Below are 27,913 nucleotides of genomic sequence, written 5' to 3'. Positions count from 1 at the left end.
ATGTCCTTTTTTATTTATTATAAGAAAATCATAAAAGATCCCGTTTTTTAACCATGCTGTGACTTTCTGCTGAGGGAGAGGGAGAGAGCTGCCCTATTCAGAGTCTGTAATAAGACCTGCTGACAAAAGTGTTGAAGATACAGTCTAATGTGAATTAACAATGAAAAAAAGTTAATTTCACAAATGGCTTGTATTTTTTTTAATACAAACTTTTTTGTGTTTACAGCTCCTTTAAAGGGAATCTGTCATCAGGTTTTTGCCACCTAATCTGAGAGCAGCATAATGTAGGGTTAGAGGCACTGATTCCAGTAATGTGTCACTTACTGGGCTGCTTAGTGTTGTTTTGATAAAATCATTGATTTGTTAGAAGGTAATTGACTAGTAAGTTCTGTAGGACCCCACCCCCATCACTGATCAGTAGATTTCTGTGTACACTGAGCATGGGCAGAAAGCTGCCAATCAGTGGTGTGGGCGGGGCTATACAGAGCGCAGCATTCAGAGAGCTGCTAGATCTGCAGCAGATAAAACGGTGATTTTCTCAAAATGACAACAAGCAGCTGAAAAAGTGACACATCGCTGGAATCAGGGTATCTGCCCCTATATTGTGCTGCTCTCAGATGGGGTAGCACAATTAATATTGTGCCAAATTAATTTCCCGTGAACTATCACATGATCTATCACAGGGGATCATGTGACATGTCACGTGATAAATCAGGTGGGGGGGGGCCCGCGCCTTCTAAACTGCCCGGGGCCCTTGCTACTCTTAATCCACCCCTGGTGTCCACATTTGAAATTACCTACCATCGGACCACTTGAGCCAAATAGACGTGGACCAGTGTGTCCGCTACAGAAATTGACATGCTGCGGGTGAGTTTGGGTACATGGCCATGATCAGGAGCCGCTTGTTTATACAGCGTCAAACCCACAGCATTCAGATGTTACACATAGTGGATGGGATCTCTAGAAATCCCATGTTCACTATGCGTGCATCAGAGGCTGCGGATCATCCGTGGACACTGACATGGGGCGCGTCTTTCAGGACTGCAGCATGTCAAATTCTCTTGCGGAGTCGCTAGTCTCCGCAATATAAATTGGACTACTAGAAAGTATTGAATGCGGTAAATCCGCATGGTTCAGTTAACACATGCGGATTTACCTTAAAAAAAACAACAAAACAATATATGCCTCACCATGCATTTAATCCATCCTGCTGTTCATATCTTCTGAGTTCAGACCCACAATGCCGTGACTCGTGGCCAGTATAAAGAGAAAGTGGGAAAAGTCTCCAATAAAAAATAATTCTCACTTTATTTGTGCAAAATATTAAAATATATAAAAGTCCGTGATAGCGGAGATGCAATCTCAAAGCGTTTCTGGCTTACGCACCTTAGTCAGTGATGATCACTGACCAAGGGCGTAAGCCAGAAATGCGTCGAGATTGTATCTCCGCTATCATGGACTTTTATATATTTTAATATTTTGCACAAATAAAGTGAGAATTATTTTTTATTGGAGACTTTTCCCAATTTCTTTTTATGCGGATTTACCTGTGTTCAATAGAACGCAGTGTTTTGGACACAGCAAAAAATATGCATCCAAAACGCTGCTACATCCGGATCATGGGCACAGAGCCTAAAATTTAAAAAAAAAATGGCGTGGGCTCCTGCGTTGTTTTTATAACCAGCAGAAGGAAAGCCGACCACTGCTATTAGTAGCTGGGGAAGGGGCCATTACCCAACAATGTTCCCTGGCTATTAATATCAGTCCACAGCTGTTTGTTTAGTCTTTATTGGCTAGATTACAGGGGGACCTCAGAAAAAAATAGGGGTCTCCCTATAAAAATCTAACCAGAAAAGGCTAAACAGATAGCTGCGGGCTGACAGTAATAGCCAGGGAAGGGGCCATGAATACTAGCCCCCTAAGCGGCCTTTAATATCACCCCTCAGCAGTCCCAGAAATGGCGCATCCATAAGATGCACCAAATCTGGTGCTTAGCCTCCGCTCTTCCCACTGCCCTGTAGCAGTGGCGAGTGGGGTAATGGGGTTGGGGTTCATGTCAGCCTTGTATTGCGGCTGACGTGAAGCCCAGATTAGTAATGGAGGGTGTCTATAAGACGCCCCCATTACTAACTGCGTAGTAGAGTGGTTGCCGCTTTATCAATAAATACACGGCCAGAATAAAGTATTTTAATGAAATAGAAAACACGGTTCTAAAATTTTTTTTATTACACTCTCAGTCCCCGAATCCCTCGTCTCCTGAAAAAATACAACAAACAAACAACCATATCCCTCACCTGTCCGCCGCCATGATATAGTCCACGATTACCGTCAATGATTGTCCCTCAGCGATCCATGTCACTTCTATAGCAGCGACATCAGCAATCACTGATGTCACTACTGTAGAAGACAGCAATGTGTACTGACAGGGGTGTAAAATCACTTCTGTCAGTGTACATTGCTGCTGCAGGAGGTCACTGAGGTTCATCAGCTGAAGATCAGCTGATCAGCCCCGTTGAGCTTACCACCATGGGAACATTCTTGAGAATGTTCCTACGGTGAGGTCAAGTGAGCGATCAGCTGATCGCTCACGAGACCGCAGGTCCATAGAGCGCAGTACACTGCTGGGAGCGAGCGTGCTCCCTGCAGTGTATCGCCAGCCACCGGGAGGAGAACATCGCTGGGGGACATCGGGAGGACATCGGGGGCGCCAGACAGGTGAGTATAGTGTTTTTTTTTCTTTTTTTAACTACTGGTGGTTCCCTGCTCGGCTGAGAACTACTGATCTCTTCAGCTGCGCCGCTGACACTGTTATGAGCAGGAACGGTGGTCGGATGAGAGGAGTAGTAGTCCTCCCCAGCCGACCTGGGTACCACTCGCAGCGGGTTTCCGGAGCGTTTCAAGTCTATTGGTTTTAATTGAAACGCAGCAAATCCACAGGTATAAATATTATACCTGTGGATTTTCTGCGTTTCAATTAAAGTCAATGGGCGGGAAACACTCCGGAAACTCTGGGCATAATGGTCATGCTGCGTTTGTTTCCGCAATGGTAATTTCCGCATCATGTGCACAGCATATCAGGATTACCATTGCAATAGCTGGTAGAGTGTTTTTGATGCGTTTTCGCACTGAAAAACTGCCGCAAAAACGCATTAAAAATGCTACGTGTCCACTTAACCTTAGTGTGTCAGCGTCACAAGGCACATCCGTCCCTCGGATAGGGATTGATGTACAACTAGTCCCTTTTGTTATGAGAGTGGCAGTAGCCCTGGATGTTCTTTTATCCTGTGAAGGTGCTCAACTTTGCAACATTATTACATTCCTTCATTTTGAAACATGTTGCCTTTCATTTCAATGCAATTTTTTTCCAGCACTAATGAAATAACTGTGGTATGCTCTGTGAGTATAGTTGCATTTACTGGCAAATGTGATGCTGGGGACATTGTACCCCATATATATGAATTTATGACCCCCAGCTCTTTCAGCTGCTCGTATAACCCGGCCCTTTAATCCGGGCCCATTAACTCCCTCTCAGCACTATGTGTGCTGGAGCCTGCTTCTTCGGGTCCTACATCACCGAAGCTTGGTACTTCGGGGACACATACCTCCCATCCATGACCTGTCCGGAAGCCACCTTACAGTGCACAGATATGCACACCTTGTACATGCACGACTCCGCTCCGTACACTTCGTACACGCACGGCTCCGCTCCATACACCTCGTTCACAAACTGTTCCTCTCTGTACACCTCGTACATACACGGTTCCGCTCCGTACACCTTGCGCGCGCGCGGCTCCGCTCCGTACACCTCATACACACGCGGCTCCGCACACCTCGTACACACGCGGTTCCGCTCCGTACACACACGGCTCCCCTCCGTACACCTCGTAGACACGCAGCTCCGCTCCGTACACCTCGTAAACACGCGGCTCCGCTCCGTACACCTCGTACACACGCGGCTCCGATCCGTACACCTCGTACACACGCGGCTCCGCTCCGTACACCTCGTACACACGCGGCTCCGCTCCGTACACCTCGTACACACGCGGTTCCGCTCCGTACACACACGGCTCCCCTCCGTACACCTCGTACACACGCAGCTCCGCTCCGTACACCTCGTACACCCGCGGCTCCGCTCCGTACACCTCGTACACACGCGGCTCGGATCCGTACACCTCGTACACACGCGGCTCCGCTCCGTACACCTCGTACACACGCGGCTCCGCTCTGTACACCTCGTACACACGCGGCTCCGCTCCGTACACCTCGTACACACGCGGCTCCGCTCCGTACACCTCATACACGCGCGACTCCGCTCCGTACACCTCGTACACGCGCGGCTCCGCTCCGTACACCTCGTACACGCGCGGCTCCGCTCCGTACACCTCGTACACGCGCGGCTCCGCTCCGTACACCTCGTACACGCGCGGCTCCGCTCCGTACACCTCGTACACACGCGGCTCCGCTCCGTACACACACGGCTCCGCTCCGTACACCTCGTATGCACGCAGCTCCGCTCCTTACACACACGGCTCCGCTCCGTACACACACGGCTCCGCTCCGTACACCTCGTATGCACGCAGCTCCGCTCCTTACACACACGGCTCCGCTCCGTACACCTCGTACATGCGCGGCTCCGCTCCGTACGCTTCGTACATGCGCGGCTCCGCTCCGTATGCTTCGTACACGCGCGGCTCCGCTCCGTACGCCTCGCACACGCTCGGCTCCGCACGCCTCGCACACGCTCGGCTCCGCACGCCTCGCACACGCGCGGCTCCGCACCGTACGCCTCGCAAAAGCGCGGCTCCGCTCCGTACGCCTCGTACACGCGCGGCTCCGCTCCTTACGCCTCGTACACGCGCGGCTCCGCTCCTTACGCCTCGTACACGCGCGGCTCCGCTCCTTACGCCTCGTACACGCGCGGCTCCGCTCCGTACACCTCGTACACGCGCTGCTCCGCTCCGTACACCTCGTACACACACGGCTCCGCTCCGTACACCTCGTACACACACGGCTCCCCTCCGTACACTTCGTACACACGCGGCTCCGCTTCGTATACCTCGTACACACTCGGCTCCGCTCCGTACACCTCGTACACACGCGGCTCCGCTCCGTACGCCTCGTACACGCGCGGCTCCGCTCCTTACGCCTCGTACACGCGCGGCTCCGCTCCTTACGCCTCGTACACGCGCGGCTCCGCTCCTTACGCCTCGTACACGCGCGGCTCCGCTCCGTACACCTCGTACACGCGCTGCTCCGCTCCGTACACCTCGTACACACACGGCTCCGCTCCGTACACCTCGTACACACACGGCTCCCCTCCGTACACTTCGTACACACGCGGCTCCGCTTCGTATACCTCGTACACACTCGGCTCCGCTCCGTACACCTCGTACACACGCGGCTCCGCTCCGTACGCCTCGTACACACACGGCTCCTCTCCGTACACCTCGTACACGCGCTGCTCCGCTCCGTACACCTCGTACACACACGGCTCCGCTCCGTACAGCTCGTACACACGCGGCTCCCCTCCGTACACACGCGGCTCTGCTCCGTACACCTCGTACAGATGCGGCTCCGCTCCGTACACCTCGTACACACGCGGCTCTGCTCCGTACACCTCGTACACACACGGCTCTGCTCCGTACACCTCGTACACACACGGCTCTGCTCCGTACACCTCGTACACACACGGCTCTGCTCCGTACACCTCGTACACACACGGCTCTGCTCCGTACACCTCGTACACACACGGCTCTGCTCCGTACACCTCGTACACACTCGGCTCTGCTCCGTACACCTCGTACACACACGGCTCCGCTCCGTACGCCTCGTACACACGCGGCTCCGCTCCGTACGCCTCGTACACGCGCGGCTCCGCTCCGTACGCCTCGTACACGCGCGGCTCCGCTCCGTACGCCTCGTACACGCGCGGCTCCGCTCCGTACGCCTCGTACACGCGCGGCTCCTCTCCGTACGCCTCGTACACGCGGCTCCGCTCCGTACGCCTCGTACACACGCGGCTCTGCTCCGTACACCTCGTACACACGCGGCTCTGCTCCGTACACCTCGTACACACGCGACTCCGCTCCGTACACCTCGTACACACGCGGCTCCGCTCCGTACACCTCGTACACACGCGGCTCTGCTCCGATCACCTCGTACACACGCGGCTCTGCTCCGATCACCTCGTACACACGCGGCTCTGCTCCGATCACCTCGTACACACGCGGCTCTGCTCCGATCACCTCGTACACACGCGGCTCCGCTCCGTACACCTCGTACACACGCGGCTCCGCTCCGATCACCTCGTACACACACGGCTCCGCTCCGTACACCTCGTACACACGCGGCTCTGCTCCGTACACCTCGTACACACACGGCTCTGCTCCGTACACACGCGGCTCTGCTCCGTACACCTCGTACACACACGGCTCTGCTCCGTACACATCGTACACACTCGGCTCTGCTCCGTACACCTCGTACACACGCGGCTCTGCTCCGTACGCCTCGTACACACGCGGTTCCGCTCCGTACACCTCGTACACACGCGGCTCCGCTCCGTACACCTCGTACACACGCGGCTCCGCTCCGTACACCTCGTACACACGCGGCTCCGCTCCGTACACCTCGTACACACGCGGCTCCGCTCCGTACACCTCGTACACACGCGGCTCCGCTCCGTACACCTCGTACACACGCGGCTCCGCTCCGTACACCTCGTACACACGCGGCTCTGCTCCGTACACCTCGTACACACGCGGCTCTGCTCCGTACACCTCGTACACACGCGGCTCTGCTCCGTACACCTCGTACACACGCGGCTCCGCTCCGTACACCTCGTACACACGCGGCTCTGCTACATCCACACTGTAAACCCCTCCTGACCCCACACATAAACTTCAGCTCATCCAGCACCATGACAACCAGCACAGCAGAGTCCTGCATCCACTGAGGCCCCTGATCATGTGACCCCTGACTCCTCCCCTCCTGTGACCTCATCACAGCTCCTGTGCGCACAGAGCAGCCATATATGTGGTGGCGGCTCTGCAGGTGGAGGTATGTGGAGACCCCATTACTGGGCGCAGGGGGCATTAACCCCTTCAGCACCGAGACTCTTTTGGGGTCTTGTGTTGCCCCTTTATAAGAATCATAAGGTTTTTGTTCTGTTTCCTGTAATAGATACATACGACCCAACTATGGAGACAGGAAGGGAGGAAACGTATTGTTCTCATAGTACAGGACCCCTTTACTGGCCCCACAGTGTAATGCCCCCATTATACCCCTTATGCAGGATGTATGATGCCCCCACACAGTGTAATGCCCCCATTATACCCCTTATGCAGGATGTATAATGCCCCCACACAGTGTAATGCCCCCATTATACCCCTTATGCAGGATGTATGATGCCCCCACACAGTGTAATGCCCCCATTATGCCCCTTATGCAGTATGTATGATGCCCCCACACAGTGTAATGCCCCCATTATGCCCCTTATGTAGTATGTATGATGCCCCCACACAGTGTAATGCCCCCATTATGCCCCTTATGCAGTATATATGATGCCCCCACACAGTGTAATGTCCCCATTATGCCCCTTATGTAGGATGTATGATGCCCCCACACAGTGTAATGCCCCCATTATGCCCCTTATGCAGGATGTATGATGCCACACAGTGTAATGCCCCCATTATGCCCCTTATGCAGTATGTATGATGCCCCACACAGTGTAATGCCCCCATTATGCCCCTTATGCAGTATGTATGATGCCCCCACACAGTGTAATGCCCCCATTATGCCCCTTATGTAGTATGTATGATGCCCCCACACAGTGTAATGCCCCCATTATGCCCCTTATGCAGTATGTATGATGCCCCCACACAGTGTAATGCCCCCATTATGCCCCTTACGCATGATATATGATGCACCACACAGTGTAATGCCCCCATTATGCCCCTTATGCAGTATGTATGATGCCCCCACACAGTGTAATGCCCCCATTATGCTCCTTTTGCAATATGTATGATGCCCCCCACACAGAGTAATGTTCCTACAGTACCACCATCCCCCCACACACAGTCCTGAGGTTTTACAGTTTGAATACTCCCTCCGGCAATGGTTTTCCCTCTGCCTGCTCCCCTACATGTATACCCTCGAGCATGTATACAGGCATGTAGGGGAGCAGGCCTTACTAGATATCGAGGCTTTGTACAGTAATATATCGCATGAGGATGGTATCAGAGGAGTAAGACGTTTATTGAAATCAAGATCAATAGAGTGTAGCAGACATAATGACTTCATGGAGGATCTTCTAAAATTCACTCTTACTCATAACATCTTTCTTTTTGACAGGAAGTACTTACCCAAGCTCAGGGGTACTGCGATGGGGAGCCCCTGTACCCCCTCATCTGCTAACCTATTCCTGGGCTGGTGGAAGGAAACCACAATATTCAGGGATGATAATAAGTGGTGGCATCCATATATTGGGGCATGGGATAGATATATTGACAACATTTTTATCATCTGGTCAAGGACGAGTGAACAATTTCTTGAATTTGTCAGGGAACTCAATATCCATAGAGTAGGCCTTAGATTTACATCAGAGTTTAAGTATTACCAGTTGCCTTTCCTGGATGTACCAATCAAGAAAGAACGGGATGGGAGCCAGGGCTATGGAGTCGGTAAGCGAAACCTTCGACTCCTACGCCTCAATTTCCATGACATCGACTCCCTCATACATGGCTCATTTTAAGTGATAAATTTACGGTGGGGCACATTTTGCTCAGCTAAAAGCCTAGACCCTTAGATCAGGACTAGGACAGACATTTATAGGACATTTCATAACTTTCCCAAATTCTTATGAAAAAATATTCCTCACAAACTACATTGAACTACTGTACCCAATTTATTTATTTTAGGAGTCGGAGTCGGTCCATTTTATACCGACTCCATCAATATGGGCACCGACTCCACGACTCCGACTCCACTGCCCTGGATGGGACCCTAGGGACACTCATCTACCATAAAGTATTAAAGTGGGATAGCAACCACCCCAGCCTCCTAAAAAAAAAAAAAAAACAAGCATTATCCAAGGGCCAATTTTTACAGTTGAGAAGAAACTGCTCTAGTGTCACAGATATTAATAAAGAGGCGATAGACATAAACACCAGATTCAAGGAAAAAGGTACCCACAGTACATTTTGGATTCCGCACGATTGTTTGCAGAAAAACAGGAGAGAGACACTCCTCAATACCTAACCAAGAGAGCAAGAAAAATATGGGATGACATAAGTAATAGGAACTTGTGACAATCAGAGTGACCTTAGCTTTAATATCTTCAGAAAACACTAGGATGTACTTGTGGCTGAGCAGGACCTGAGGGTGCTGTGGGATCTATTCCCACAATAACTTTCAGAAAGGGTTGGTCAATTAGGGACTGTTTAGTGCATAGTTTCTATAAAAACCTGCACCGAAGCGGACATGGCTGGATAGAAGAATCTGTGGTTTCTTTAGTTGTGGAGAAAGTTGTACATGTAATTGGATGAGACCATGTAAATCTTTCTCGCGTTCCTCTACAGGTGAAACCTTTTTCCAGAGGGATTATTCCAACTGTAAAGCCTCACGACTTGTATATGTGGCCACATGCACCTGCCTCCTAGATTATGTATGCACGACCAAGAGGCAGTCTAGGAGGAGTGTGGGGTGGCATTTGGGCGAAATACCCCATGGTCGGGACACCCCATTAGTAAGACACATGAACAGTGCACATTGAGGTGAAACAAGTGACATCTCATTTTGCATCATTGAGGTGGTTAAACCCAATGTGAGAGGGGGTGATCTCAATAGATGTATCCTCAAAAAGGAAAGCGAGCCCCTACGGGACTGAATGAGCAAATTTCCTATGGTTGTTTTGTATGCATACTGCCCCATTCTGGATTACATTTTTGGATTTTATTCTCTCCCCATTGCTACTCAGTTCCCTGTGAATGAGGTTCACATTGTTTTACTTCATCAAGAGATCTGAGCTTCTATATCAGAATTATTTCTTATCAGTTATATCCCACTTATACTATTTAGTAACTAACAAGTGTGGTGATCCTTGTGTATCTCTAATTATGCAATAGGGCTCAAATATGACCATTTAGGAATATTCTGTGGGCCACCATCTCATATTTTTTGTAGTGATAAAGTAGATCTACGTGCCTATTGCATGATGGGAGGATGTGCAATACTTGTTTTTAGTCTCCCATGATACTGATCTCAGAAAGAGGATTTTTCTGTTGGAATGCAATCCAATACCATATGCTCAGGTGTGGAACGCAGACATCTGGGCATGTGCATTTGTGGACAATGATCTTGGATGTGCTCCGTCGTGGAATGATAACTACGGGCATGCGCAGTCACAGGTTTGAGTGGCGCGGAGGCAATCAGTTTATCTGGCGTTTCAGTGTAAAGCACGTCACTTCCGGACATGCACACTAGGGGATGGACATTATTGAACCTCTAGCTCATGAGAAGTAGCGTAGGCGCGGTACAGTATATCCTGTGACAATTCACCTCTAGGAATTGGAATGGGCCTCCTAGTCTGGGGTTTTGGATGAAGTGGGATATTTAAACATGGACACCTGACTATTAGGCACACTATGCTTAACATCATGAATTATCATCCCTGTATCAAGCCTCCTAATGAACCTGTTGGGGAAACGCATTGTGGCGGATTATTGAAACATTCTCTGAGTACCATACCCTTTTCTTTATACATATTGAAGGGGTTTTACTCACTTGGGCACAACGGGAGGAAAACAGGAGGCATGTTCCTTTAAAAGTTCATGTGGGTTTATTGCTTCATAAACCCAGAAGCCAAACAGAAAAGAAAATAGCCTTTAGATCAGACAAACAAAGTAAATGTCCTTAGCATGTTTCTGCTCAGCCAGGCTTGTGTGGCACACAAGCTGGGGTAGTGTCCAGTGTCCTGGCTTGGTCTGAAACAAACATACACAGGAGGCCATCTACCTCCAAACACATAGACCATGTGCCAAACAACAGCCTTCATTTTAACCACACCCAGAGGTGAGGTAAGTGGGTTGCTGGACCCGCCCATTCTCTCCCAGCTACCCGTAACCCGGCTCCCAGGTGCACCAAACAATCCTCTTAGTGCTTATGTGCCCTAGAGAAACACTCCGGGTTACATCACATAGACCAGCCATCTCTGTGACACATACCTCCCATCGACTACGTGACCAATAGCCACCTTACATATCTCCCCCCTCTGCCTAAAGTTGTGGGACTTGGCACCTTCTACTACCAGACAGGGGATTCTCGAGAGGGCATGGACATTACCATGTAGCTTCCATGCTCTATGTTCTACATGGAAGTAGAAGTCCTGTAGGGCTAAAAACAAGAGGGTGACCCCTCATCCATTCCAGTGGGGCATAGTCGGATACTATCTAAATTTTCAACCTAACAGATAGTACCGTAAAGTGTCCACCGCCCACTTTATAGCCCACAGCATTCCTTCTCTATGACCTAATAATTTTTCTCACAGGATGACAGCTTTCTACTCAGGTAGAGGACAAGGTGCTCCTCCCCGTTTATCTCCTGGGAAAGGACTGCTCCTAAACCGACATCTGAGGCATCTTTCTGGAGTATAAACTCTTTCTTGAAGTCCGTGGCAACCAGGACCGGTTGATTACACAGAGCCAGTTTCATCTCTTGAAAGGCCGTCTCCGCCTCTGCCGTCCACTTGGCCATGGCTGATTTTGTCCCTTTAAGGAGGTCAGTCAGGGGTGCGGCCATCATGGTGAAGTTTGTGATGAATTTCCTGTAGTATCCCACGATTCCCAGGAAGGCTCTGACTTGCTTTTTCGACAGCTGTCTATGCCAATTTTGGATTGCTTCTACTTTAGTAATTTGTTTTTTTTTTCTCGCCTCTACCCACTACATATCCTAGGTACTTGGCTTCTTCTTTCCCCATGCTACATTTCTTCTGGTTTATTGAAAACCCCACCTTCCTCAGAGCATCAAACACAGCCTGGATTTTTTCCAGATGACTCTACCAGTCTGGACTGAAGATAATAATATTGTCCAGGTATGTTGCGCCATATTTCTAATGGCATGCAAGGATGCGATCCATGGCTCTCTGGAAGGTTGCAGGGGCCCCCTGCAGTCCAAACAGCATCCGGACATACTGGAAGCATTCGTCAAGTGTAGAAAATGCAATTTTCTTTGTCTACCTGTGCCATGGGGATCTGCCAATATCCCTTCGTCAGATCCAAGGTGGTTATGTGCCTTGCTGGCCCAAGCCTATTGATCAGCTGATCGACGCATGGCATGGGATATGTGTCAAATTTGAAGACCTCAATCAACTTCCGATAGTCGTTTCAGAATCTCCACTCACCATCGGGATTTTGGACCAAGACGATCGGGCTCGACCAACCGCCTTTGGATTCTTCAATGACACCGAGCTTCAGCATACAAGCTACCTCTTTGGAGATCAACTCTCTTTGGGCCTCAGGTATTTGATAGGGCTTCAAGTTTACCCGCACATGAACCTCCGTCAGAACCTCGTGTTCTATGATACTTGTGCATCCCGGCAATTGCGAGAACAGATCCCGTTTCTTCTGCATCAACTCCCAACACTGCTGTTTCTGGGCCTTTGTTAGCGTTTCCACTATTGCGACTCTTCCAACATCACCTTCTGGCTTGCCCAGCAAGCATGGAGCTTCCACAGCCTCTCTGTCTTGCCACAGCTTGATATCTGGTGCACCTTACGTCGTCCCGGTTGATGAACCTTGTAGTTCACTTCACCCACTTTTACCACCACCTCATACGGCCCTTGCCACTTGGCCAAGAACTTACTTTCCATCGTAGGAATTAGCACGAGGACTCGGTCTCCCGGATTGAATTGCCTCACTCTGGCTAACTGGTTGTAGACTCTGGCATGAGCTTCTTGTGCCTGGAGGAGATGTTCTTTTACAATGGGCATCACCTTCGCAATCCTCTCCTGCATCAGAGCAACGTTCTCGATGACGCTCTTGTGGGAGGTGACCTTGGCTTCCAAGGTTTCCTTTGTGACATCCAGGAGACTCCGCTAATGTCAGCCATACAGGAGTTCGAATGGCGAGAACCCCGTAGAGGCCTGTGAAACCTCTCGGTTAGAGAACAACAGATATGGTAGGAGACAATCCCAGTCTCTACCATCCCTCTCTATGGCCTTCCTCAGCATACTCTTCAGATTCTTGTTAAACCTTTCGACTAGGCCATCTGTCTGAGGATGGTATACTGAAGTCCTCAGTTGGGAGATTTGAAGGGCTTTGCATAACTCCCTCATCACTTTACTCATAGAGGGAATTCCCTGATCGGTGAGTATCTCCCTTTGGTAAGCCTGTTCGGGGAAAAAACGTGGACCAACTCACAGGCTATACATTTTGCGGAGGAGTTTCTCAGTGGAAAGCTTCAGGATAGCGTGTGGCATAGTCCAGGATAACCAATATATATTGATGCCCACGAGCTGATTCAACCAGGAGACCGACCAAGTCCATAGCAATTCTTTCGAACGGCACTTCAATAATGGGCAATGGCACAAGGGGACTTCGAAAGTGAGAGGTGGGGGTGGTTAACTAGCATGTAGGGCAAGACCTGCAATACTTAAATATTTCCCCGTGTGTCACGGGTGTGTTGCCACGAAGATCGTCACGAGTACACAGCCTGACTTCTCGCAGCTGACTTGTTGGTGCTTTGTGTTTTTTCGGCAGTGAAGGAGTTAATTCTCTCTCTCTCTGGGCTAGCTGAGGTCCAGCCTCGCCCAGCTGCAATCAATGCTTCTTTAGTGAGACTCCTTCATATTCCTGCAGGTCTGTTTGGGAGGTGTCGGTGAAAGCTTTTCATTCAGACTTACAGAGCGGATCGTGGTGTTTGGAGTTGCTGAGATAAGTGTATTTGGAAGTGTTTTTTCCCTTTCCTCGCTTTATCATTTATCTCCTTTCCCGTTGGTGTTCCCTCTGTTGTAGTTGTGTAGAAGTTGTATGCAAGGTGGTTTTGGTTTTTCCCTTGTACTGTCTCGTTCGTCTAAATACTGTGTGTGGGCATATTATTTCTGGTTCCCAATTGTTGTGATCGGGGTCATTCTCAGGACTAGATTACTGAGGTGCAGGGATCCTCAGGAGGTAGGGGTTACGCTGGCGGCCTGGACCTCTGTACCTTTAACAGTACCTCCAGGTTGAGGGATTAGTCAGGGCCCCAGCTTAGGGTCAGCTTAGGCCCCCTACCTCCAGTATTCTGTGACAGTGTGACACCGTGACAACCAGGCCAATAGAACCTTTGCATGATCTGTTCCTGTGTTTTTTCCACTCCCAGATGTCCCCCCAGGACATGTGAATGGGCCATGTCCAACACCTTCCTTGTAAAGGGGCCTGGCACTATTAACTGCTCCACACACTCCTCCCTCACTTTCTTGACCCAGTACAACAACTCCCCACTCATAATAAAATTGGGAAACCTTGTGTTAGCCTCGGCTCCTGTGCAACCCCATTTATAACAGTGACATTAGTAAAGGCTTCCTTCAGAGTTAGGTCCCTATGTTGGGCAGACCCAAAATTCTCGCTGGTCACCCCTAACTCCGGAATGGCAGACACAGGGGGCACTACCTCCTTATCCCCCACAAGGACACAAAAGGGAAACCTGTCTGACTCTGGGTGTGGTGATACCTCATTAGGGTTAACTGTTTTCTTATCTGAGCCAGCGAACCCAGAACCCTTCCCCAACAGATCCCAAAACAAACAAAAGTCCCAGCCTATAATAATAGGGTGCAACAAGTCCAGAATGATGCCGACTTTGTGGGACTCAGTACCGTGGGCATTTCAAGGTCCACTCTGGCCATGGGTTGTCCTTAGCATCACCATGAATGCACCGAACGACGACTTTTTTCCCAGGGATCATTTGTAGAGGAACGGTGGCCCTCATAAGGGTCACCAGACTCCCCGAGTCTAGTAGTGCCGTTACCTCCCGTCCGTTCACCTTCACGGGACATGCTTGTGGCCCCTCACTGGGTGGACAGTTCACACTGCAGGCTGAATAATATGAACAACGATGTCCTATACTGCAGTCCATCGGCTCAAGGGTCAGGGGACAACAGGCGGCTATATGCCCTGGGCCGTGGCACCTCCAGCAAACAACATCACCCGTATGGACCTTGGGCACCACCTCCCTCGTCCCTTTGGGCCTTGGAAGTCCCACCACCTTTTGGGCCTCCACCCCCTGTTGGGACACACAGTATGGAGAGGGCAGCCTTCCCAAGGAACCTTCAACCCCCTGGTATCTCTCGACCAGTCTGCCAGTTCATCCGCATTCTGGGGATCACCCTGGGCAACCCAAGGCTGTATGGGCCTCGGCAGGGAGTGCACAAACCGGTCCATCACCATCCACTCTACCATCTGCGCAGGCATTGAGGACTCCGGCTGCAGCCACTTCTGGACCAGGTGCAACAGGTCAAACATTTGGGAGCGAGGTGGTACGAACCTGCTGTGCCCTGATAGTCACTGTTATCGCCAAACGCACAACAATCTCAGTCTTTAGCTTGCCATACTCTTTGGCGTCCTGCAAAGCTAAATCATAGTACGCCTTTTGGGCGTACTATGCAAAGCTAAATAGGGCGTCCTGCAAAGCTAAATCATAGTACGCCTACTAGGTGTACTTCTGGGGCTCTCCCGTCAAGTATGGCACCAGTACCTCTGCTCTTGCGGAAATTTCTCCCTCTCTGCGATCTTTCTAAACACCGTCAGGAAGGCCTCGACGTCATCTCCCGGGGTCATTTTATGCAAACCCCTTCATATCACCTTCCGGACATGGGAGTCATCAGTCGGACCTGGGGTTGGAGCGCTCATCCTGCCCTGGATAGTGGTTGCCAGAAGCTGCATCTGCTGCCATTGTTCCTGCTAGTGCTGCTGGATCTGCTGTAACAACAGCCTGTTGGTCTCCTGTTGATGCTTCTGTGACTGGACCAGGTGTTTCAGCAGGTCCTCCATTTTGTCTGGTGATGCTTGCTAGCTTGCGACAGACTTCACCCAGGACATACAGTCCATGCTGTAGCAGTCACACATCTCTGCTTGTAACGCTGCCCGCAAGTCTAACGCCAATTGTAGAGGTTTTACTCACTTGGGTGCGACGGGAGGAAAACAGGAGGCATGTTCCTTTAAAAGTTCATGTGGGTTTATTGCTTCATAAACCCAGAAGCCAAACAGAAAAGCAAATAGCCTTTAGATCAGGCAAACAAAGTAAATGTCTTTAGCAGGTCTCTGCTCAGTCAGGCCTGTGTGGCACACAAGCTGGGGTAGCGTCCAGTGTCCTGGCTTGGTCTGAAGACAATCATACACAGGAGGCCTTCTCCCTCCAAACACACAGACCATGTGCCAAACAACATCCTCCATTTTATAGGCTGTTAACCACACCCAGAGGTGAGGTATGTGGGTAGCTGGACCCGCCCATTCTCTCCTAGCTACCCGTAACCCGGCTCCCAGGTGCTTATCTGCCCTAGAGAAGCACTCCGGGTTACATCAGAGACCAGCCATCTCTGTGACACATACCTCCCATCGACTACGTAACCATTAACCACCTTACAATACTTTGATACATATCTGGTTTTATGATTACCCCACGGCTGATGAAAGGGAATCGGTCACCCCCTGGGACTTATCTGACCTCTAATATTGGTATACAGGTGATAGAAACGTGAATCTATACATACCTGTAGGCTTCATATTAGAGGTCTGTTTGCTGAGAAATGGCTTTTTATTCAGTGAAGATTCTGATGCTTGCTGGCCGTGGGGTAGTCCGTGGAGTGGATTTCCTTTAATAAATACTCACTTAGTCCCATTCTTGTTGCAGATACTAATAAATCCAGGACCTATGAGATTTTTACCATATGATAGTTGGATAGTTAGGGGTGTATCATCCATAGCAGCAGCCCACAGGGCCACTATGGTGCGCGTGAAAAAACGCAGAATTTGAGCTTGGTTTAAGTTGGTATCCATGCAGCACATAAATGCATGTTTACTATGGCCATAAATCAGAAAAAAACTATAAGAAGAAAAATGATCATAAACCCTGCTGTAAATAAATAAATAAAAAGCAAAAGTGCATTTAAATAAAATAGGGTTCTTAGCAACACTGTTTTTGATCAAAAATAGCATGAAAGCTATCCCATCATGGCAAGATGAACCCATTCGGGATAGTCATACTCTGTTTAATATTAAAAACCTTACCATGTATCAAAGCCTCAAACTTCTGTGTGTGAATCAGACATGAGATCTAACGTGATAGAAGATTACAGTCCGGGGAAGACGGGAAACATTCATATAGACGACCAGAGGAGATGTAGTTAGTGAAGAAATCTGGCTAAATATGTTTCTAGAGCCGTAGTAGAAGATGAAGATGTCATCCTCATCATGAAGTAGTTATTTCTCATATTATGTGTAATTAATATCTCCTGCAGTATTGCTAATGCCGATTGCAGTGTCGGTAAATGAGACGAGAATTTAGCTTTATGGAAGATGAGTCTTTGAGAAACGTATTCAGCTACAGACTCCAAGGAAGAAACTGCTTGTTGTCTGTGGCCTAAAATATATAGGTTTTATTACTAGATGTAAAGCAGAAAACTAAATACTGTAAAATAATATATCTCCTCATATGTTTCCCCTTTTTATCTCCAGTAATTGTATTATTACACAGGATTTTTATGATGTTACATCGGCTCATCATCTTCTCATTCAGGTCCCTACAATATCAGATCCTCTCAGTGAAGATTTTCTATTTAAGATAATTTTTCCTTATGGACCCATCAAAGATGAATATGGACAGAGACAAGATGGCGGAGAGGATATTACACCTCACCCTAGAGATCCTCTTCCGGCTTACTGGAGAGGTGAGAGATTCTGATGACGTCACATTACATCATTCTTATCTATGGGAATAACAGATGGACAGAACTGGAGAGGTGAGGACTCTGGAAATGTCTGGAGTGAGATTTATTTATATGTCTTTCCATAACCAGGATTACATATTAGTGAAGAAGACCACTAGTGAGCGCTGTCAGGTCCATGTGTCTGAGGGATGGGAAAGACCCCTGAGCCCAATCACAGGGCTTCCATCTCACCCCTTCATACATGATGACATCAATGACCAGAAGATCCTAGAACTCACCTACAAAATGATTGAGCTGCTGACTGGAGAGGTGACACTGCTGGGAATGCTGGGACATTATACAGTAACACTATGAAGGGATCGGTGAATGACGGTATGATTGTATGTGTCAGGTTCCTATAAGGTGTCAGGATGTCGCTGTCTATTTCTCCATGGAGGAGTGGGAGTATTTAGAAGGACACAAAGATCTGTACAAGGTCGTCATGATGGAGGTTCCCCAGCCCCTCACATCACCAGGTAATAGACAGGACTAAATACACACGGCCTATAATTATCTGTATGTAAAGAATAAATTCAGTCCCTGTATGTGTTTCTTCCAGATCTATCCAGTAAGAGGACAACACCAGACAGATGTCCCCATCCTTTTCTTCCACATGACTGTAAACAAGAAGATCCCAATGTTCCTCAGGATCATCAGGTAGATGGAGAGAAGGTGTCATGAGATCTCCCCTATGATGTGTAGACGGCTGTGAGGGTCTTGTGTTCAACCTAGTTTTATCCACCAGTATTATGTGTTTTCTATTTGTGTAATGACAACGGTGGAGATGTCAGGATTAGAGTTGATCATAGATGTGACTTCTCACCTGTTTGTGACTTTTACAATATTTGTTTCAGGGTGAAGATCTGACCCATATTAATACTACAGAGACATATGTGAGGGGTGATGAGTGGGGTAAAGAGAAGATTCCTACATATAACTACCCAGGTGAGTAGTAACCACTAAATGCTGAGAAGTCACATATTCTTCTCAGTCACCGGCTGTGGCTGCTTTATCGGTGGTGTAGTCCGGCCTTATCACAATCATGTGATCACCATTTTGTCTCTAGACCACAACATTCTCTTCCACCCAAAACTGTTCAAATGATTTTGGGCATTGAAACCCTTTTCCATAGAACTTACAACCTGGAGGATCCACCTACTCACTGTGATTAGGAGACGTTACCTGCCCAGATCTGTAAACCACAAAGCCAGAAAATCACTTGAAGAAAAATATTATGATGGATCTGTAAGAGAAAGCGGAGGGCAATGATGCTGTTGGCTTCCTAGACCCCTGATATCTTATTGGATGAATCTGCCTTCTCTCCCTTCTGAGCTGCTGAATGTGCTCATATGGTCCCTACAAGACCAGGTCCAGTCTTTCTGGCCAAACTTCACATTTATGATCTACAACATTAAATGTGCAGTGAGGGCAAGTGTGAATTTCTGTACAATAACAACAGAGTTTCCCTTTATCCTGACTTTTCAATTTCTTTTAAAACCGACTAACTTCAAACCAGATTGTGATAAACTAAACAAAAAAAAAACATTACACTTGTGACATGATATAGCTTTAAGCTAAATTTAAGATGTCTCAGCTCTGCAGTATTATAAAAAGTTCTCTTTGAACGTCTAATATTTCTTCTTGAAACTCTTCTGATAGAAAATATTGGCCCTTATGATAGTTTAGATTCCCAAGAGCCACCGAGCCCCATACTCCAATTACCCCAGAGAGGTTTCACCACTAGTTACTCACTACTTACTGATGGAGACTGTTGAGTTTGATCATTTCAGTAGATGTTATTGTCTATACTCACAGTTTTGACTATACTAGTTAGTGACCAAAATACTCTGATTTAACCCCTTCCTGCAGCCAGTTTTGTGTTCCTATCTGGGCCCATTTTTCAAATCTGACATGTGTCACTTTATATGGTGATAACTTTGGAATTCTTCACAAAGGATAATAGGAAACAAATGGACCTTACAAATAATATTCCAACTTCTCTTGAATCTGACAATACCCCATATACGGTTGTACACTACTGTCTGGGCACATGGCCGGTTAAGAAGGGCAGGAGCACCATTTAGCTATTTGAATGCAGATCTTGCTGGAATAGTTTGCAGACACAATGTATTGGGGACACGGTTCATTGTCACCTGGCAGCTCAAAAGATGGCCACCACAAACAGGCTTGGCACTATCTACTCCATTTTCCAGATCCCAGGGTTTGCCTTGCTCATCATCCTTTAATCCCTCTACATGGATCTGGACTTAGACAGAGACCCCCTAAGCTTGGGCCACAGTGTAACCTAATGTTCTGTGGTGTGAGATGGCAAGAAGAATAGTCAGATAGCCGGGTCAGAACATGGAGGTCAGAGAAAATACAAAATCCCACAAAAGTAGTCAGTGCACGGGCCGAGGTCACAACAGAAACAAATACACAAGTCGGGAGCTGATAACAGAGGACTGAACCAGAGGAGAACAAGGCTGTATCTGGCAGCTTCCTGCAATTTGCTTCCAGCTTTAGTAGGGTGTGGTGCTTTCCAAATGGCTGAAGCAGGGAGCAGATTACTCCAGCTGGACAGCACACACACCCATACTGCCAGACTGGATGGTACTAATGGTCCCAGGCTCCCTAATCTTAGTGGCTGGACAGAGCCTGCGCCGCCCAGAGCTTCTGGTTCTGATGTCTCCTCCATCACCAGCGCCGCCTGCAGGATGAGTAAGGCGGCTCCTGGTGACAGAAGCAGACTGCGCATGAGCAAATCCCAGAGGAGATGGGACCCACCATTTACAGAAGCCCTAATGTGACCAAATTGCAGAAAACCAGAGCAGTAGAAATCCCCATAAAGTGAATCCATTTTGGACATTATAACCCTCAGTGAAATAATCTATAGGAGTAGTGACTATTTTGATTCGACAGGCACTTTCCGGAAATTAGCACGCAGTGGATGTTGGAGAGTGAAAATTACAAATTTATAATTTCAGTACCCAACACATAGTGTCCAGATTGTGCTCCAGGAGACACACACCGTAAATTTAGTGGGTTCTTCTCACTATAGTAATGTCATATACATGGATGCTAAATGTATTTTGGGCACACTGCAAGGCTCAGAAGCGAGGGGGAGATCTGACTTTGGGAGAGTGGATATTGCTGAATTGGTTTATGGAAGCCATGTTGTTTTTCAAAAGCCTTTGAGCCACTAATAATGTGGAAACTTCTGATTTTCCATTGACAGATGATGGACCTGAGTGGGGACTTGTTTTTTGTGAGATGAGTAGAAGTTTTTATTGATATTATTTTCCCCTACATAACATTGTTTGATGGCTTTTTATTCCATATTTGGGAGGCAGAATGAACAAACAGTTGAACACCACGATCCACTGGTTCATCTTATGGGGTTTTCTATTAGAATGTGAACTGTTATTGTCTTGATGAATAATGACGGCTAACATAGGGCAAAATTTAAAAAAAATCACAGAAAAACATACAGCCTTACCAGCACCAAATCATATAACAAATGCACTAGCAGGATGCCGCAGACCCCCATGATAAAGGTGGGGGCAAAATACTGATGGAGAAACCACTCCCAGACCTACCAAATTCATGGAGGGTGTGGTTGCCTAGTATTAAAGATGCACACAGAAGAAGCTTGCATAGGACGCCAGTCACACAGGTAGGTGTGATGCACAGTGTCTGGCTTAGGATAGTGATGATGCCCATACTATTAGATCAGGAGGGCTGCCCAGCACTATATAAGTGCACCCCACATGGACAGACACCCCAGTACACCCAACCAACACTAAAATGCTAATGCATTTGTTATCTGATTTGGTGTTGGTAAGGCTGATTTTTTTCTGTGATGTTTTCTTGGTAAATAATGATACTTTTACATAATGTACATTTTTATGGAGACTTTAAGTAGAAATATTCAACAATATAAATTTTAAGGATATGTTATTCATAAATAATAATTGGTTTTATTCTTGGCAGATGACTGTACCAGGAGATCAGAGGGACAGCTGACATCTTCAATTTTTAAATCAGATGATCTTGAGATCACACAAGATACAATTGAAGTGAATGCCATTAACCCAGATATACCATCATCCCTTCACAGCAAAGATCTGTCATCTGATCCTATGAAACAGGTCCTGTCTTCTGATTCATTACCGACCACTAAGGAAAATCAAAGTCACAAAATAAGCATTAAAAAACAAATTGCTCCTAAAGCAAAGAAGCCATTTTCATGTTCAGAATATGGAAATAGTTTTTCCCTCGAAAAGTCTTTTCTTAAACATCAAAGCATTCACACAGCAGAGAATAGATTTTTTTTGTTTCAAGTGTGGGAAATTTTTTAACCAGAAAGCACATCTTGTTAATCACCAGAGAAGTCACATAGAGGAGAAGCCATTTTCTTGTTCAGAAAGTGGAAAATGTTTTACAGAGAAATCAAGTTTAATCAGACATCAGAGAACTCACACAGGGGAGAAGCCTTTTTCATGCTCAGAATGTGGGAAAGGTTTTACATTGAAATCAAATTGTATCAGACATCAGAGAACTCAAACAGGGGAGAAACCTTTTTCCTGTTCAGAATGTGGAAAATGTTTTAGCTGCAAATCAGATTTGGTTAAGCACCAGAGAATTCACACAGGGGAGAAGCCTTTTTCCTGTTCAGAATGTAGAAAATGTTTTAGCCGGAAAAAAGATTTGGTTGAGCACAAGAGAATTCACACAGGGGAGAAGCCTTTTTTTCTGTTCAGAATGTGGAAAATATTTTAGCTGGAAATCAGGTTTTGTTACACACAAGAGAATTCACAGAGGGGAGAAGCCTTTTTCCTGTTCAGAATGTGGAAAATGTTTTAGCTACAAATCACATTTGGTTGAACACAAGAAAACTCACACAGGGGAGAAGCCTTTTTCCTGTTCAGAATGTGGAAAATATTTTAGCTGCAAATCAGATTTGGTTAAGCACCAGAGAATTCACACAGGGGAGAAGCCTTTTTCCTGTTCAGAATGTAGAAAATGTTTTAGCCGGAAAAAAGATTTGGTTGAGCACAAGAGAATTCACACAGGGGAGAAGCCTTTTTTTCTGTTCAGAATGTGGAAAATATTTTAGCTGGAAATCAGGTTTTGTTACACACAAGAGAACTCACACAGGGGAAAAGCCTTTTTCCTGTTCAGAATGTGGAAAATGTTTTATCCAGAAATCAGATTTGGTTATACACCAGAGAAATCACACAGGGGAGAAGCCTTTTTCCTGTTCAGAATGTGGGAAATGTTTTATCCATAAATCAGGTTTAGTTAAGCACAAGAGAACTCACACAGGGGAAAAGCCTTTTTCCTGTTCAGAATGTGGGAAATGTTTTAGCCAAAAATCAGATTTGGTTAAGCACAAGAGAAATCACACATGGGAGAAACCTTTTTCCTGTTCAGAATGTGGGAAATGTTTTGTGAAGAAATCATCACTTCTTAGTCACTAGAGAACTCACACAGACGAGAAGCCATTTTCATGTTCTTAATGCAGGAAATGTTTTACACGGAAATCAACCCTTAACAAACTTCAGAGAAACAGGGGAGAATACTTTTTCATTTTTAGCCAAAAATTATATCTTCATAAAGGGGTTGTCCACTACTAGGATAACTCCTTCTCATTCCTCATGTTTGGCCTTTTTAAAATAAAAACACTCATACGCACTTCCTGTTCTGGCGTCATTCCATTGGCGTCACAACTCGCATTTCCGTAAGGATGTTACATCACACAAGATTGTTACATCACACAATCCTGCTTCCAATCAACGCCACCTTCAGACGTATTGTACATCAACAAGAAGGACATGGCCTGGACACAGCACCAAGAGAATGCACACACTGAAAGCACTCTCTTCAGACCGTGTTCCTGGGGGAATTATAAGCAATTTACAGCCTCAAACATGACTTTCGATATGGGAAAGAAAAAAGAGATCAGAGGTTAATCTGAGGTCTGTCACCTCTGTCAGCATGTCTGGTATGCAGCGTTTCTTATGGAAGGTCTTATCTTCCTGCTCCGGAGCTATTACTGCCTCACCTCAGCGTGGAAAAAGAAGCAGTCTTAACCCTCATGATGCCAGACAGCTCCAGACTGTAAGTCCTGCACCAACTTCTCTCTTAATGTCGGCCTCACAAGAAAACAGCTCCACCAATCTCCCTGTACTCTCACCAAAGCCCACATACTGAGCAGTGCTTGCTTCACAGGGACATTTACCTCCCAGCCACAGGTTATTCTGATATGGGGAACAACATAACTTATTTGTATATCAGATTGCGTTTATCCCGACTAAAGAAGACATGGAGCAATATATTCAGAGGCTGGAGACAACATACAATACTGAAATACGTCCCCTCACTTCTATCCTGTCACAGCTTACTGATAAGGTACAGAGATTAGAGGATAATCTCATCCAAGTTAGAGGCCATCATAATGCTCAGAAACTAAAGGCCCCGTCACACTTAGCGACGCTGCAACGATCCGGACAACGATACGACCTGTCAGGGATCGTTGCTGCGTCGCTATGTGGTCGCTGGTGAGCTGTCAAACAGGCAGGCTCACCAATGATCAGGGGAGCAGCGACATCGTGGAAAGAATCGTTCCACGATGTCCTGCTCCTGGTTACGAGCCTGCTGAAGCAGGAGCAGGCTGGTAACTATGGTAAACATCGGGTTACTAGGGGCACACGCGCTCCTAGTAACCCGTTGTTTATCATGGTTACCACTCTGCTACAGTGAGCGGGAGGTTACCGCTCACTTTAGCAAGCTCATAACCATGATAAACAGCGGGTTACTAGGTGCGCGTGTGCCCCTAGTAACCCGATGTTTACCATAGTTACCAGCCTGATCGCTGCTCCCGCTGGTCACACACAGCGATGTGTGCTGACCAGCGGGAGAGCAACGACCAAAAAATGGTCCAGGACACTTTGCAGCGATCAGCGACCTCATGTCACGGGTGTGTCGCCACGAAGATCGTCACGAGTACACAGCCTGACTTCTCGCAGCTGACTTGTTTGTGCTTTGTGTTTTTCGGCAGTGAGGGAGTTAATTCTCTCTCTCTCTGTGCTAGACGAGGTCCAGCCTCGCCCAGCTGCAATCAATACTTCTGTAGTGAGACTCCTTCAAATGCCTGCTGGTCTGTTTGGGAAGTGTCGGTGAAAGCTTTTCATTCAGACTTACAGAGCGGATCGTGGTGTTTGGAGTTTCTGAGATAAGTGTACTTGGAGTGTATTTTCCCTTCCTCGCTTTATCATTTATCTCCTTTCCCGTTGGTGTTCCCTCTGTTGTAGTTGTGTAGTTGTTGTATGCAAGGTGGTTTTGGTTTTTCCCTTGTACTGTCTCGTTCGTCTAAGTACTGTGTGTGGGCATATTATTTCTTGTCCCCTTTTGTTGTGATCGGGGTCCTTCTCAGGACTAGATTACTTAGGTGCAGGGATCGTCAGGAGGTAGGGGTTACGCTGGCGGCCTGGACCTCTGTACCTTTAACAGTACCTCCAGGTTGAGGGATTAGTCAGGTCCCCAGCTTAGGGTCAGCTTAGGCCCCCTACCTCCAGTATACTGAGACAGCGTGACACCTCACAGCAGGGGCCTGATCGTTGCAAAGTGTCACACATAGCGACATCGCTGGTGAGGTCGCTGTTGCATCACCAAAACCGTGACACAGCAGCGATCTCGCTATGTGAGACGGGGGCTTAACACTGGATCTTCACAGCCAGTAAATAAACCATCTGGTTGATGATCAAGAAAATCACAATAATATCTGGATAAGGGGTATACCTGAAAGCATCAATGCACAAGTGATTATGCCAACACTGCGATCATTATTCATAATGTCCTTGGTGATTCTATTGATAAGGAGGTGGAGATTTAAAAGGCGCACCATACAATAGGCAATCATGCCCAGATCCTGAGTGTCCAAGGGACATTATCTGTCGCATACTTTTTTTCAATGTAAAAGATGCCATTGTGAGGAAAGCAGAAGAGTTGGGTCCTGGTGATTTCAATGGAAAACGCATATAATTGCTCACATATCTATCCTGAATGACACTTGCTAAAAGAATGGTATTGAAACCACTACTTGATGCCATCCGGGAAAATGGCCTGATGTACTCCTGGGGGTACCCATTACAGCTGTATATTTTCAAAGATCCAAGCAACATGAGACCTTTCTGTGATGCCCTGGACATTCCATATATCTGACTGTCCACCTGCTCCACCATTGCCACAGAGAGTTCCAGCACGTCACAGAAGATGTTCAATGGATCAGGAACTTGATGGTGATGCAGCAGGTGGGAAAGGAACCTGCCAATCATATGAGCTCCTGAAATGAATCTTGTCTTCCTTGATGAGAGACAGTTTGCAGATGCTTACTTATTTCTTTAAGCATATAATTAGATGTATCTAAATAGAGCATTAGGTGCCACTCTTCCACTATATAGAATGTCTAAGTTCATATAACATCTTAGACCAGCATATAAATTGAGTTCACATGATACTACTGTAATATCAGGCTGTATTACTTTACTTGCTTTATATTCCATGGTTCCACCTAATAGGAATCCTAGAACTGAAAGTTTGACTTACGCCTGTAGAGACATCCTCCAGTTAGGGACTTGCATTGGGATCTGCTTGTTTCACAATTTCCTACTGTTTTGATATATTCATAATCTATACTTCTTAGACACAGAGATTACTATCTACCATCTATAAATCCTCTTTTCTCTTAACCTTTCTCTCTTCCATTCCCCCTTTTTTTCATATAATATGGCACTACTCAAAACTTGTTCATTAAATGTCAGAGGACTTAATGTTCCAGAGAAAGGAGCTCAAGTGTTTTATCATTGGCATAAACAGCACGTACATTTTCTCTTTCTTCAGGAGTCACACTTTAGAGGCGATCATATACTGTACCTCACTTTACTAATAGATAGCATTTTTCTGGGATGCCAAGATGATTAATGTTTTGAAGTCTAGGGTGCTGAGTATAGGCCGCCACAGATCACTGCTGCATACTATTGTAGAAACACTGTCTGACACGAAGAGGAGGTTCGTGTTTGTTAAGATCTCCGTCTACTCCAAAATTTTGACTTTGGAAAACTTCTATCTCCCTAATTGTGACCAAATTAAGACATGCCGTCATTACTTAAACAAACTAAAATATTTTGCGGAGGACCTTATCATCATTGGAGGTGACATTAATTTTGTCTTGGATCCTTCTTTAGACGCGTCCCGGGGCTGGTGTCACCAATCTAAAACACAAACAAAAGCTTTGCTAAACGTGCTCCGGTCTCAATCGGTCGATATATGGAGGATACTACATGCAGACGTAAAGGATTATACCTATTATTCTCCTTTACACAATATGCATAGCCATATAGTCCTTTTCTTAATTAGCCGTCACTTGCCTACATTACAACCTACATCTCAGGTAGGAACTGCTGTATGGTCAGATCATGCTCCTGTATATTGTAATCTGACTATGCCGGACTCCACCAAGACTTCAGATGTTGGATCCTAAATGATAATCTGCTGAAAGACTCACTCTGTGTCTCAGACCTTCTTGAGGCTATAGACTGCTTCAAATATATGAGCATGATGAAACTGCCTTACCATTTAAATGGGAAGCGCTCACATGCGTCCTCAGAGGGATAATAATAAAACTTAGATAAAGGCTAAAAAAAGGAGAGAACAGCTAAAGTCTCCCATTTGCTTGAGCGGATTGATCTCCTTGACAAACAACATAAATGATCTGCTTCCCTCCAGGTATATATAGACCTGCTTAACACTAGAAGTGAGCTAAAGTAGTTTCATGGATGGGGTACTTGCAAATATTGTGTAATTTCAAGGCACCTACTTATGGAAGGAACCAAGTGGAAACTTCCATTCTCGGTACTAGATATGGGGCCTCCTCGAGAAAATGACTTAAAATGTCGTACA

At 47.0% G+C, this 27,913-nt stretch overlaps 1 protein-coding gene and 1 pseudogene across 1 annotated transcript; both read left to right on the top strand.

Annotated features, from left to right (window-relative positions):
* Window positions 1–6,974: 6,974 nt before the first annotated feature.
* Window positions 6,975–22,452, top strand: LOC141182645 (gastrula zinc finger protein XlCGF66.1-like). The gene is made up of 7 exons (XM_073660806.1): window positions 6,975–7,056; window positions 17,764–17,914; window positions 18,044–18,223; window positions 18,306–18,429; window positions 18,513–18,610; window positions 18,808–18,898; window positions 21,944–22,452. The coding sequence occupies exons 2-7, from the start codon at window positions 17,822–17,824 to the stop codon at window positions 22,309–22,311; spliced, it is 954 nt and encodes a 317-aa protein (XP_073516907.1). The 5' UTR covers window positions 6,975–7,056; window positions 17,764–17,821; the 3' UTR covers window positions 22,312–22,452.
* Window positions 22,453–22,733: 281 nt separating this feature from the next.
* LOC141182715 (uncharacterized) lies at window positions 22,734–23,472 on the top strand (annotated as a pseudogene).
* Window positions 23,473–27,913: the final 4,441 nt, after the last annotated feature.

This window comes from Phyllobates terribilis, unplaced genomic scaffold, assembly GCF_046119375.1.
Source record: "Phyllobates terribilis strain yellow unplaced genomic scaffold, ASM4611937v1 Scaffold_35__1_contigs__length_13245226, whole genome shotgun sequence".
NCBI classification, from domain to species: domain Eukaryota; kingdom Metazoa; phylum Chordata; class Amphibia; order Anura; family Dendrobatidae; genus Phyllobates; species Phyllobates terribilis.
The sequence above is the reverse complement of the archived record's forward strand: the minus strand, read 5'-3'. Positions and strand labels throughout refer to the sequence as shown.